Raw genomic sequence first — 15,277 nt, 5'->3', positions numbered from 1 at the left:
AAGATCAATTTTGAGGGTTATTTTAGCTGTGTGAACTTTGTTTATGCTGTTTAAGGCAGTCGCGAGCTCGGGGGCAGGGAGCACGAGAATTTAAGGGGGCCGCAGCCTGAATCGGCGCATTTATAATTATGCCCCAAAATAGGCAGTTTAAAAAAATGAATACCTTGACACCTTAGACTTATATTACATCTTGTGAAAAAAACGTTCTAGGGCACCTTTAAAAATGTTTTTAGTACCTTTCTGGGCACTGAAAGTGTAAACTAACTATAGAGCCTCTAATATAGAGGCCTCACTGAGCCATCATATTTCATCAAAAATATCTTAATTTGTGTTCCAAAGATTAACGAAGGTCTTACGGGTGTAGAACAACATGAAGGTGAGTAATTAATAACATTATTTTCATTTTTGGGTGAACTAACCCTTTAAGAACTAGCCAACTAGCAGTTGGTCAAGAGGAAATCAGTCTAACTTTTCAGTTTCAAATTAGACCAGTCTACATTTTTATGTAACTGACAATGTTATGTTAAAAAAAAAAGTTATGACCAGTGTTAAAGAAAAAAAAAATGGACTAACTTGTGTTGATTTGAACCACATTGACTTTCATTGTATAGACAAAAATAGTTCTTCAAAGTATTTTGTGTTTAGAAACAAAAAATGTAATATGGCTCAAATAAACATTAAAAATATATAAAAGTCTGCATATGTAGCAAACTCGTCCTCACAAATTACATCAGTACACACAATTAGTCGTATCTATCCACTTAGAAAATTCTCAATATTATGAATTAGACAATTTGACTGAATAATTTATATTTATGCTTTAACATACAACTAATGTTCTAGACTTCCATTGTAAATGCATCCCTGCAAACACGTTTTTTTTTCACTTATTTTTATAACTGCTTAAACTGCAGTTGAAATATTCCATTAAAAAATACTCCACCAAAGTCTACACGAGTGGATCCTGAACCTGTCAGCATTCTGGCTGACAGATGTCATCGTTTCTGGTGTTTTGTAAACCCCTCGCCCTTGAAGGATATACGTGGCAGAGAAAGGACAGACATGCAGAGAGGAATTACATAACAGAAGCTGAAGCATTACACAAAGGTGCATGTGTCTGCGTGAATGAGGAGGATGGTATTATGTGCTCACACAGAGATTCCTAATGGTGTATTGTTAGAATCCTTCTGTTGCCATGCGTCCCTCGCACTCCCGCGCCTGCACGGCCCTCTTGTGTATTCTGCTTTTGCTTTTCTCCTCCTAAATATATCATCATCAAACAGGGAAACTCATTCTCCAGCTCTAAAAGAGTTCAAAATGTATGTGTGATGTTGGAGGTGTTAGTCTGGGGATAGAACGGTAAAAAAGAAGGAGGGGACAAAGAGAGACAGTAGGCGAGAGGGAGCACTCATATCTCCGCTGTTTCATAATTCAAACTAAAAGCTGACTGTGTGCACATCGAAGCTGAAAAAAATATCCCATAACACTCTAAAACTCTGAAATAAAAGTAGACGTACACCTATCTTACTTTCTCTACCTCAACAGCACACTATTCTTGTGTACTTTTAATCACTAAAACTCTGTTTGAACCCTGTCCATAGTAAAAGTTACAATTTAATATGCACCTAAATATAATATGCACCGAAGTCTGAGTCAGAGGAATAAAGCAGAAAATCCGTACACATTTAAAGCACCGTGTTGAATAGATTATAACTAATATTAACCTCAAATGGATGTTTATTTTTATCAGCATGTTTGTGTACTTGGAAGATATTTCAGTTTACTGATATTTATATGCCTGTGTGTTTTGAAATTATGTTTGGAAAGGGCAAATAATTTTGTTTGGAAAACAATAAAAAGACTCATGCTTTTTTTATTCACTTAGTGAATAAGCTGAATGGTTTTGTGCAGAAATACTTCTGTTAAACAGGATAGTTCACCCAAAAATGAATATTTTTACTCACCCTCAGGTTGAGTAATGAATTTAAAGGGATAGTTCCCCCAAAAATTTCTTTGTTCTGCTGAACACAAAGGAAGATATTTGGAAGAATGTTTGTAACCAAGCAGATCTCGTCCCCCATTGACTACCAAAGATTAACAAAGAAATTTTCATTTTTGGGTAAACTATCCCTTTAAATTCATCCCTTTGTATCTTGTGCTTTGACTGTGTGCCTCATGCTGACTGACTGGTTTTATGTCACTGATCTGATCAGATTTACCACACTCATCACGACCTAACAGAATCTGATCCCTCAGCGTCGGACCTGATTCACTCACGCCTGCCAAATACACACTCACGGATCGCAGGGTCATGAAGGGACATATTGAGTAAATGGCAGTGTCAAACCAGTGATGCACATCTGACCTTATAACACTTGTGACTTTTGACAGCAATTCAATTGAAGCAGCAGCAAACATATATTAATGCTTGTTGAAGGGTATGAATGCCTTTTGTACAGTTGTGTGTGCATGAATGTGACCTTAATCAAAGCTAAAATAACTCTTGACACAGCAGCATTGAGATGAAGAAGAGGATTTTATGGTGTTACCTTGGCAACCACAAACATGCAGAATTAGAAACAAATTGGATGGACCATTTGAGCACTTGTTTATGCAGCTGTAACAGAAGACAGATGTACTGTATGTACTGTCTCAGCATCATGGGAGTGTGTTCCGATTTTACATAGAAAGATGCCAAAACTTTGCTGCTATGTACCCTGTTGTGTACAAACTCAGTTTCCAAAAATGTCTTTTCAGTTTACCCTTAGATAAGACCAGCAGATGTGTCTGATTTGAATTCAGTTTTAGTAATGATACTGATTTCTAATTTAAAGGAATGTTCTGGATCAATACAAGTTAAGGTCAACTGTATTTGTGCATAATGTCAACAGTGGTGGATGGTAACTTTATTAAAGGGTTAGTTCACCCAAAAATAAAAATTCTGTCATTAATTACTTGAGTAATTAATAATGAATATATAAGTAAGTAATAATGAAGTCATGTCGTTCCATACCCTTAAGACCTTTGTTCATCTTCGGAACACAAATTAAGATATTTTTGATGAAATCCGAGAGGTATATGTCTCGTCCATAGACAGCAAATTTACCAAAACTTTTAAGGTCCAGAAAGATACTAAAGACGTCGGTAAAGCAGTTGACTTGGTTGCAATGGTTCAACCCTAATTTTATGAAGTGACAAGAATACCTTAGTGTGAAAAAACAAAACAAAAATAACAACTCTATTCAACTTCTCTTCTGCGTCATTCTCATAGACTCTGGTTATGCTGGGTTAAAAACAACCCAAGTTGGGTTGAAAATGGACAAACCCAGCAATTGGGTTGTTTTATCCCAGTGGTTGGGTTAAATGTTTGCCCAACGTGCTGGGTAGTTTTATTTAACTCAACTGTTGTTTAAAAATGACTGTATTGCTTGCTTAAAATTAACCCAAAATATGCTGGAAATTAACATTATAAATATGTTTAATAAATGAGCATTTATAAATAAGATAATGAATAATAAACAATAAAAAATTATTAAATTGCTTATTAATAAATGTACACCTTTTGATTAATATTGTTGCCTCTAGTAATTATGTGTCTGATTTTTAATTTCTCACCTATTTTGGATTCATTTTAAGCCATTCATTTTTAATCAGTAGTTGGGTTAAATAAAACTACCCAGCAGGTTGGGCAAGCATTTAACACAACCATTGGGTTAAAACAACCCAATTGCTGTGTTTGTCCATTTCCAACTCAACTTGGGTTGCTTTTAACCAAACATTTTTTAGAGTGTGCTGGGTTAAAAACAACCCAAGTTGGGTTAAATATGGACAAACCCAGCAGGTTGGGTTAAAGGGCACCTATTATGCCCTCTTTCACAAGATGTAATATAAGTCTCTTGTCTGGTCAAGTTTCAGCTTAAATACCCCATAAATGTGCCCCTATTTGGGGGTGAGCAAAAACATGCCTTTTACTATATTACTATATTGCTGGCTAAAAAAATTAATTCAAAATTGGTTAAAAAAACGGCTGGGTGAAAACCTTGGGTTTGTCCATATTTAACCTAGCATTTTTTAGAGTGTACATTGTTTTCGTCCAGTGCTTCCAGGTTCTATGTCAGAATGCAGACTCATCATTATTGTTTTGTTTTTGCGCACAAAAAGTATTCTCATCGCTTCATAAGATTTAACCACTGCAGTCACGTCGACAGTTTTAACAATGTCTTCAGTACCTTTCTGGACCTTGAAAATATTAATACACCTTATATTGCTGTCTATGGACGAGTCAGATACCTCTCGGATTTCATCAAAAAATATCTTAATTTGTGTTGTGAAGATGAACAAAGGTCTTACAGGTGTGGAACGGCATGAGGGCGAGTAATAAATGATTGAAATTTATTTTTTTAGGTGAACTGACCCTTTAAAGTAATTTTAAGAATTTGTACTCTGTAGAGTATTGTTATTTTTGGAAACTTTTACTTCGCTACATTCCAAAGTTTAATATCTTACTTATTACTCCAGTTCAGTTCATAAAAATATATATTCATTTTGTTATTTTGAACTGAAGTAATGATTATCAGGTTTGTGAACAAATACAAAGTTCTGTCATGAAACTCTAGATGGCGCAGACTAATAGGTCCTTAACTCAACTGCTCATAATCACATCATTATCTATAGGACACAGATGATTGGTTTCTGCTGTATCAGTAGCCAATGAGCTTGCATGCTCAGTCTTCAAATACACGAGTAGCATTTGACTTAGCAGTGCAGCACGCTTTCAGAAACCCTCCACCTTCCCCAACTCCACCTGTATAGATCTGCTATGGGTAATTCATGTACACTATATTGTACAGCAGCAGCATGTCTTACTTGCTCACAGCACCGTGTCGTGTATGTATTGGCAGTAGCAAATCCTGTACTTGCTCTGCAGCAGATCTATTCCGCCAAGACCAAACACCAAAGCATTGTCATACCCATTACAATGCCAAACACTCCAAGAGCTGTCATGACCAAAATTATTCTTTCTTTTCAATGAACCTGTTCAATCGGTTTATAATTCACACTGAATGATTTATTGCATAATTTGGCAGATATGATTGCAGCTGTTTATGTAAGTAGGTTATACTGTATATGACTGCACAAAAGATAATAAACAATGGTCCAGTGATAAGTATTTTTCACTTTTGATACTTATAATACTACTTTTAGTGTACCAGAACTTATACTTTTATAAGTTATACTTTAGTTTTTCTGGAATAGTATTTAATTAGAACATATGTAGTAGAATATAATCCATTGTGACAGAAACATTTTTATTCATGCCTTTGTTAAAAAATAGCCTTCTGTTTTTGTACTGTTTTTTGACAGTTAGATAAACAATGTTCATGTGGTAATCAACCTCGAACAAATGTTGTTGATAAAGCTTATTTTGGGTTTAAATTATCCTAAATATTTCTGTAGGGCTGTGAAAGTCTGAAAACTCTCGACACTGTATTTGGGAGTTGTTTACTTAGGAATGAGGACTTGTGCATACATTAAAAGTAAGAAAACAGTCCCATAATCACAAATAGACTGTGTACTGTGTGTTCACTGCTGCTGTTGTATCTAGGCCAAAACGACCTATTTGACCACTGTATAAGTCTATTGGTGAATATGGAATTTGTCCAGAAATATAACATATGTAGTCTTCCTGTGACACTTTTTTTTTCCATGTATAACAAGTTTTTTTCTATCTGGGTCAAAATCAGACAGTAAACATCATGACTAATTCATGGAAACATGAGCTAATTAAAGGCTCCCATTTGGCAAGGGTGTCAGTGAGGCATTAATATAACCATATTTTGTGTTTTCATATTTCCAGTGTATTGTTTAAGAGAACAAATAGTGTTAAAAAGCTAACAAAACCATAGTGTTGAGGTAAAGATCCAGCTATTTTTCGAACAAGTGACGCAAACATGACAAAAGTCAGTTACAAACAAGTGTGGGCGTGAAGAGCTCGACAGAGAGACAATTCACTGAAGCTCTTACCTGTTTAAAAGATGCTTAACCGTATATATTTATGCAGCAGACGGATTATGTAAATGGATTCAGTTCTCCAGCTCCAATATGAAAGTGTTTGCTGAAATATATGATAGTTATATTTAACCCATATAGATAAATATAACTGTATGGCATAAGCTGTTCCAATAAAGAGGTGGACGCTCACTGAGCTATTATTAGCCACCTTCTCAGACCCAGTTCCACTGAGAAACAGAACTCAGGCAGCGCTGAGATCCAAAATTTAGACACACTGAGGGCTATTTTATCATACTGTCTTTATTTTGAACTGGGAAGGAATTTATGGCTAGGATAAATGCTACGCTTCAAGATCAGGTTTATGGAGTGTTACACTTATTTTAAACATGATGAAATGGTGAACATAAGAAACTTATTTTAAAAAAACATTTTAAAAAGCCATTACACTCACAACAGACTAACATTAATAACATAATTTGTATGTTCTTGCCTCTCATCCCATTATTAATCACTGCCTAAATTAACTATGCACTAAAGTCTGAGTCAGGAATAAACCGGAATAATCTGTGGACGCCCCCCCAACTTGGGTAATTTCCCGGGGTTACAATATTCATACTGCTTAAATCATCTGGATTTACTCTGATTTACTAAATAGAAAGAGTTTGTAGTATGTAATTATATAGATAGCTTAAGAGAGCAGTATTTATAATTTCCCATGAGTTCAGAATGTTACAATCTACTTAGAGCTTTGCTCATGCAGTGCAGTGAGGTTTGAATGCAGTAACCTTTAATGTTGGTGCCGAAAAATTGTGCTTACATATGCGGTCTGACATGGGCCAGCGGAAATTGAAAGAGTGGTGAGAGGGAAAGAGAGCATTCACTCACCCGTTTGCGCAGGTTGTATGTAAGCAGGAGGTTTCGTGAGAAGTGGTTGGAAAAGGCGGTGTAGAATTCTAGGACTTTCTGAAGCGCGTCCCGTTTGATCACGTGCAGGTCACAGTATGTTAGCGCTCTCACATTAGCGCACGCCTGAGCTAGCGTCACCTCCTTCCAGAACACGTCCCCAAACACATCACCTTTACCTGCGAAGATACACAGACACTTTATTACACACACAAACAGACATAATGTGCATTTCTCAAAAGCATTGTGAGCTAAGTTGATCGTAGAGACCATTAGGGCAATTGTTCTATGATCTACTGAGGCTTGGGAAACAGCCCTGATTGGTGCATTTATGGAGGACTGTGACTGTCTTAATAACTGGCAGCTTGATACTGTATGTATGTTCCATGTAATATATTGGACAGACCTCTTTATTTAAAATGAAGAGCAAAAAATCATATTTTTAATCAGTGTATTTGTTTTGTGGTCGTAAATAAGCCAAATTGTATATCATAAACTAGCATTCAAAAGTTCAGTGTCAGGCTGATCAGGTTTGCCAGGTTTTCACAACAAAACCCACCCAATTGCTCCTCAAAACTAGCCCAATCCTAAAAAACGCCTTCCAGGGGTAAAATTCATTTTTTTGGTGGGGCTCCCCTGGTGAAATTCGCATTCCAGGGACGAAATATTGCGTTATTTTGGGTCGATTCAACCCGCGGACATGAAAAACAACCCGCGGCAACAGTGTAAAAGTAGCCCAATTCCACGGGAAAACCGCAGACTTGGCAACACTGGGGCTGTTTGCCTGCAGTAAAGACATTTATAATTCTTTTGAACTGATGTATCAGTTCCACAAAAATATTAAACAACTGTCACCATCGATAATATTAAAGGTGCCCTAGAACTTTTTTTTAAAAGATGTAATATAAGTCTAAGGTGTCCCCTGAATGTGTCTGTGAAGTTTCAGCTCAAAATACCCCATAGATTTTTTTGAATTAATTTTTTAACTACCTATTTTGGGGCATCATTATAAATGAGCTGATTCAGGGTGTGTGGCCCTTTAAATGCTGACACTCCTCGCCCACGAAGCTAGCGCTTGCCTTAAACAACATAAAAAAAGTTCAAACAGCTAATATAACCCTCAAAATGGATCTTTACAAAGTGTTCGTCATGCAGCATGTCTAATTTCGTAAGTACAGTGTTTATTTTGATGTTTACATTGATTCTGAATGAGTTTGAGGCTATGCTCCGTGGCTAACGGCTAATGCTACACTGTTGGAGAGATTTATAAAGAATGAAGTTGTGTTTATGAATTAAACAGACTGCAAGTGTTTAAAAATGAAAATAGCAACGGCTCTTGTCTTCGTGAATACAGTAAGAAACAATGGTAACTTTAAACACATTTAACAGTACATTAGCAACATGCTAACAAAACATTTAGAAAGACAATTTACAAATATCACTAAAAATATCATGTTATCATGGATCATGTCAGTTATTATTGCTCCATCTGCCATTTTTCGCTATTGTCCTTGCTTGCTTACCTAGTCTGATGATTCAGCTTTGCAGATCCAGACGTGTAATCCCTTTCATAATGTTGGGAACATGGGCTGGCATATGCAAATATTGGGGGCGTACACCCCGACTGTTACGTAACAGTCGGTGTTATGTTGAGATTCGCCTGTTCTTCGGAGGTCTTTTAAACAAATGAGATTTATATAAGAAGGAAACAATGGAGTTTGAGACTCACTGTATGTCATTTCCATGTACTGAACTCTTGTTATTTAACTATGCCAAGGTAAATTCAATTTTTGAATCTAGGGCACCTTTAAGAATTGTTTCTTGAGCAACAAATCAGCATATTAGAATTATTTCTGAAGGATCATGTGTCACTGAAAACTGGTGAAATTATGCTGAAAATTCAGTTTTGGCATCACAGAAATAAATTACGTGTTAAATTATATTAAAACAGAAAACATTAAATCGTAATAATATTTCATAACATTACTGTTTTACTATATTGTAATAAATGCAGCCAAAATGTTGCATGAGAAAAAAGTGCATTATGTCTTCCAATGGCAGATTTTTCAGATGTTTCAATAATAAACCCTGTTAAATTAATTTCTTATTTTCTATCAATAATTTTTTTTCCTCCTGTCTTAGTTCAGATTACAGTAGATAGATCATGTATATACTGATTTTGTTGGTGTGAAATTCAGCTTATTTAAAACACCACTAATACATCAGATCAGAAGATTTAAGCAGTCGAAAGCGCTGTTAAAATTATATTCTCAACCAGGGCTTGACATTAACATTTTTTGCTCACCAGCTACTGTGGCTAGTTGTTTTCCAAAGTTCCTAGCCACGCAGCATTTTCACTGGCCACAATTTTGACATCAATACCATGAGGAAAAACTGCCATATAGATATTTTTAATATTATCTCATAATTTGGCAGCAGGCATATTAGGCTGCTTCCACTTTAAGACCTGACGCATGGATCCATTACACATGTGTTTTCTTTCTCAACTGTTTACATTCACTTAAAACATAACAGACTATGTTCACATGAATACTCGGCAAGAACTGCATTTTGACATTATTTTGTGTATTTGACTGTTTAAGCACAAAAAAAGCAGTGACTTAATTTAGTACTGAGAGACAGCTTTATGTCTGCGCACTTTGGGCGTGAGCACAAAATCTGCGTGGATGAGTAAAATTATGCGCAATGTGCAATCTAACGGATGAATTCAAGCCCTGTAACACCAACAGTATTCATCCAGAGCAAATTAAATGAGTGAGTGAGGGGAGGTGGGTTTGTGTGTCAACTCTCCGTCAGGGAGATGAGAGAGCGAGAAAGCACAGCTGTATCTATTCTGAGGAAAATGAGTATTGGAAGTGTTTCAGATATTCCAGTATCAATATGTATCGAAAAATCTATATTTTTGACAACACTACATTGCACTTAGTTTATTATTTCAGATGCATTTTAAAAGACTACAACTAAAAAAATGTATATTTTATCAAATTCAACCCACCAAGGTGGCTAGTAGGAGTGACTGCATTACACGCACTGCTGAAATCCACCCGCATTTGGCGGGTTGACGGGTGTTAATGTCAAGTCCTGTTCACAACAATATCTTGGCAAGGCAACATTCTTTTGCACACACAAACACACATTTATTATGATTGATCCACCCACTTAGGGAATACTGCTACATATCATGAGCATGTCTGACAGAAGAGAAATTATGATGACACATATTCACTCATTCCATTACTGAAATATATAACAAATGCATAAAATTCTTGTCTGTCCATCTCTGTCTGCTCACATCTAGGATAAGTTGGAGTTACAGAGCCAAAATGTCCAGTCAGATCAATTATTTACGGTTGTCTCAATAAATGTTCTAGAATACAGATTCCTTCCTACAGGCAGGGCGAGAGAGATCTAGAAGGCTTTCCTGTAGCTTTCCTGTAGCTCAGTGGTTAGAGCATGGCACTAGCAATGCCAAGGTCATGGGTTAGATCCAGGGGATTGCACATACTCAGATACAAAATGTATAGTATAATGCAATGCAAGTCGCTTTGGATAAAAACATCTGCCAAATGCATAAATGTAAATGTCACATTTGGTTAAGAGACATCAAGAATCAATGGTGTTTGACACTGATGCATCTTGATGCACTAAATTTATATATTAAACATTCACTAATAAATGCTGTTCTTCTGTACTTTATATTTATTGAAGGTTTCTAAAAAAGAAAAAAATGTACCACGGTTAAAAATTATTAGGCAGCACAACTGTTTTCAACATTGATAATAATAAGAAAGAAAAGACTGGAGTAATGGCTGCTGAAAATTCCACTTTGCTATCACAGGAATAACATCACATTTTAAAATATATTATAATAGAAAATGGTTCTTTTAAAATTTTAATATTTCCAAATACTACAGTTTTCTGTAGTTTTGATCAAATAAATGAAGCCTTGGTGAGCATGACTTAAATTTTGCATGAACATTCTGCCAGACATCATCTTTTGTGCTCCACGGAATAAAGAAATACAGAAATACAGGTTTGGAATGACATAAGGGTAAAGAAATAAATAAGGCATGACTTGAGAATTTAAATTTTTGGGTGAAATGTCCCTTTAATATATTTATCTGTATGACATCAGGAAATTAAAGAAGTTAAGTAAAGTTTGGAATGAATCAAAGCATGGTGTTGCAGCATAGTTTTAAAGGTGACTTATTATGCCCCTTTTGACAAGACATAATATATTTCTCTTGTGTCCCCAGAATGTGTCTGTGAAGTTTCAGCTCAAAATACCCCACAGATCATTTATTATAGCTTGTCAAATTTGCCCCGATTTGGGTGTGAGCAAAATCAAGCCGTTTTTGTGGGTGGGTTGTTTTAAATGCAAATGAGCTTGTGCTCCCCGCCCCCCGCTTGTCATTCCAATACACCGAGGCATACAATTTACCTTCCTTCATGTAGCTTTAGTAATCCTGTTAAAGTGTGTGTTTGATCAGGGTTGTAACTGTGCAGGACAGCAGCTGCTGCACTCCAGGACCTGTTTTTTCTTGTCGCTTACTTGTCGTTTTTTCTGGTGGCACCATGGGTAGAAACATACGGATTCAGGGGCGGTCCCCTAAGTTCCCCTTCCTACGCCGCAAGGGGAGCGAAATCAGAACGGCTCGATTTTTCACATGCTTGTAGTGAAACAAAGTTACTGGGTTGTCCTTTTTCACATTTTCTGTGCTGGTAGATGCACCAGAGACACGATTATAGCACTTAAACATGGGAAAAGTCAGATTTTCATTATATGACCCCTTTAATGAATGACTGTTTTGGACTTAAAAAGTTTTGAGCTCACTGTGTTTTGTATCTGCTTAAACTGATGTTTAAGGAAGAATAAACACCCGCAATAAGGGTGCTGTCACTGTGCTCTCTTTGTACTTTTAAGTGAGAGTAAATGGAAAGAGAGAGTTTCTAATATGTGTAATAGAGCAGTAGTGTCATTATAGCTCCACAGGTCACACCATAACACACACCACCCTAATGAGCATGCAGACGCACACATACTGACCTCTGACTCACAGTTTCGCTCAGTTCGCCCACTTGAGAGATACAAATGGTCAGATCAATAATCCTTTTTATTGTCTTCATAGTCTGAGATGTGTGTGTGTGTGTGTGTGCAAATTTTAGAAGCAAAAGAGAACATTTGTGGCCTTTCAGATTGATCCTAAATCAGTTTAACAGCCGCGGCAGAGAGCCAAATTTAGCAAAGCATCGTTAGTTTGTCAACAGAGAAATATACGGCCATTAGATACTCAGCTCTGTGGCTTCATGAGGCGAAGTAGCCTAATTGTGAGACAGACAAATGTTGGAAATGGCAGATGTTACATCAGGAGCTATATACATCTATGGGTCACAAGGGGGGAAGGGGAGTTGATATTAAACTAAAGAAAATTATGAAATGATACCAGTATTTCTGTATCAGCCAGCATGATAAAAAAAGTCTTATTTTGTATCAGAATATCAGATCTATGCATTAGGCCTCACCGTATCAACACATTTTATCAGATGTATTAATTAATTAAATTGACAAGGAAAAGAGAAAACTACTCACTACATTCAGTTTCTTTATTACTGACTGTTTACTTGACTAATTACTGGAATAATACTTTGGAAAAATTGACAAGTAACGGAATAATGAAACTGAAACACTGGCTAATATAGAGTTGAAGGTTTTGTGCCTATATCACTATAATATTCACTGATTTTACTTTCCATCAGTTTACAAAGCAATAGCACAGCTGTTCATTAAAATATTGCAATCCACACAACATAATGGGGAGACATATCAGAGTTCAAAAGAAGACACATTTTTGGTGTGTGTCTCTCTTGCTTTTTTGTGGTGTATTGAGAGCTATGCTATCCAGGGTAATGTCAGCATACCACCATGTAGGACGAACCACAGTAACTGTCGACGCAAGAGAAAGTTATCTGAAAAGGATATCGAGGTACTAACCTGGATTGTAACCAGAAAAACATAAAACCACAGCTGCACAACACACTGCAGATTGAATGTGCACCTTGACTCTCCTCTTTCCACCAGAACTGTTCGTTGGGAGCTCCACATAGTCAAAATTCATGGTCTGGCTGCTATAGCCGATCCTTTGGTCACTTGTGCCAATGCCAAATGTCAGTTTCATTGGTGCCAACAGTGCAAATCATGGGATGTGGACAATTAGAAACATATACTGTTCTCTGATAAGTCCATATTCGCTGTCTTTCCCACATCCATGGGAGTTACGGTGTGGAGAAGCCCCAAAGAGGCTTAACACCCAGACTGTTGCTGCCCAGAGTGAAGCACAGGGGTGGATCAGTGATCAGTGGTTTAGGCTGCAATATCATGGCATTCCTTACTGTGCTTGATGGGCATTACTGCCAAGTACTACCGAACCATTCTGGAGGACCATGTGCACCTAATGGTTCAAACGTTGTATCCTGAAGGGGGTGCCGTCAGCATGATAATGCACCAGTTCACACAGCAAGACTTGTGAATGGTTTGATGAACATAAAAAAGTGAAGTTGAATATCTCCCATGGCCTGCACAGTCACCAGATCTAAATATTTTGAGCCACTTTGGGATATTTTGGAGGAACAAGTCAGGATAAAATAGTGTGTTCATTAGCGTATTTACTATCTTTGCTCTGATATCAAAGTTGGTATATTTTGGTATCATGACTACTCAATTTCTGTTTGTTTTTTGTCATTTGATTGAATGAATAAAATACTACAGACTACAGAACCAACATGAGAGAATGTTAGTGTTTATAGCATTATGACATTATCTCTTTCACTAAGTATTTATTTAAAAACGCAGGTGTTTAAAGTTTATTATGCTATAAATCTTCACAGTTCATTGTGCTGCAGAGAAAATGTTTTTGAACAAAAGACAAAAAAGTCTACAGCAAGCAGGCTGGAACACTTCCAACTCAATTACTGCCAGCAAAGGATAAACTGATACTTAGAGATGATCTTAAAAACATTTAAACTTGCTTTTAAATATAGTTTTATAGTTTTTTTTTTTTTTTTTATCATCAGCTTAGGCCATATTTTGCATTATGCTCACAATTTTAACTTTTTCCTGTTCATTTTATTTTATTATGTTCCCTGAATGTGGAAAAGAAAGAGTTGAACACCTTGATCAAAGAGGATACGGGTTCATGATGTTGGAAGAAACAAAAGGGAGAAGGATAGCACAGTGTGGAGGAGTGGGTGTGACAGTCTGTCATATATATGATCACATAAAAGCTCTGTGGATGCAAATAATCCTTCCATAGGGAACTAAACCTAAGACAGACGGATTCTGTCTTCATCTCCATGAGTCTGTAGAAGAAATTAGTTTTGAACACTCTAACAGCATAATTCAGCCTTGCGAATGGTCGAAATCGAGTAGTCAAAAGTCATGATGTGCAAACTGCTAAAGATAATATATATCAAAGAAAATAATATTCAAAATAAGTCCATATCCATACCTAACACCTAATATTCTCTTACCCAGAATGGCGACAACCTCGTCGTCTTGGATGACCTCCAGTGACCCTGACACCACAAAACATAGGCTGTCCACACTTTCGCCCGCATGGTAGATTAGATCGCCTGGAGCACAGTGGATGGTCTGGAACTCCATGGCCAGGGCCCGCAAACAGCCGTCACTGGCCAAACGGAAAGCAGGATGTTCCTTAAAAACCTTCCTGTTCAGGTGCACACATATATCAGCACGCATGTCTTTGGGACAGATCTGCAAAACCTGCAATGAGAGAGAGAGAGAAATATTAGATTTATTTGGTTATTCTGCTGCAACTTCACTTGATTTACAGAGGCCATGTCATACTTTCATACAGTACATACAAATGGCAACAAGCAAGAGACTAGATTATAAACATTAATCATTTGCGTCTCTTTATTTCAATATCTTTGATGATATATATTCAACAAAAAGCTTTATCTCCTTGCTGCATACATAAAGTTAAATGAAATCTTTTAGAATGTCAAAATGAAATATCTAGTTCAGTCAAGAAACTCTAGAAGGCACAGGCTGAGGGGTCTTTCAGCAATCACATAATTTGCATGGCACAAGCTTATTCTGTCGATTTTGCAGTCAATTAGATTGCTTGCTCAACAATGAAAAAGTCTGATCCTGTTCCTGCAGCACACTACCAGAGTTACCTCTGAAACCCTCTACCTCCCCCAGCTCCACTTGTTTCAACCTGCTACAGAATTCAAGTATGCCTATTCATGCAGCACCACATGCACCATATGCTTACATGCTCACATCTTTAGGGCTTTTCACACTTGAAATAGTTAACCC

The 15,277-nt window shown here is 36.8% G+C and overlaps 1 protein-coding gene across 1 annotated transcript in view; it reads right to left on the bottom strand.

Annotated features, from left to right (window-relative positions):
- The window catches only part of kcnh1a (potassium voltage-gated channel, subfamily H (eag-related), member 1a), a 63,381-nt gene that overhangs the window by 8,242 nt on the left and 39,862 nt on the right, over positions 1 to 15,277 (bottom strand). Inside the window, exons 9-10 of the mRNA XM_067367326.1 lie at positions 14,464 to 14,716; positions 6,898 to 7,094 (exon numbers count right to left, since the gene is read on the bottom strand). Of these exons, the coding sequence (XP_067223427.1) occupies positions 6,898 to 7,094; positions 14,464 to 14,716 (450 nt within the window). The remainder of the gene's footprint in view (positions 1 to 6,897; positions 7,095 to 14,463; positions 14,717 to 15,277) is intronic.

This window comes from Chanodichthys erythropterus, chromosome 18 (genome assembly GCF_024489055.1).
Source record: "Chanodichthys erythropterus isolate Z2021 chromosome 18, ASM2448905v1, whole genome shotgun sequence".
Lineage (NCBI taxonomy): Eukaryota > Metazoa > Chordata > Actinopteri > Cypriniformes > Xenocyprididae > Chanodichthys > Chanodichthys erythropterus.
The sequence above is the reverse complement of the archived record's forward strand: the minus strand, read 5'-3'. Positions and strand labels throughout refer to the sequence as shown.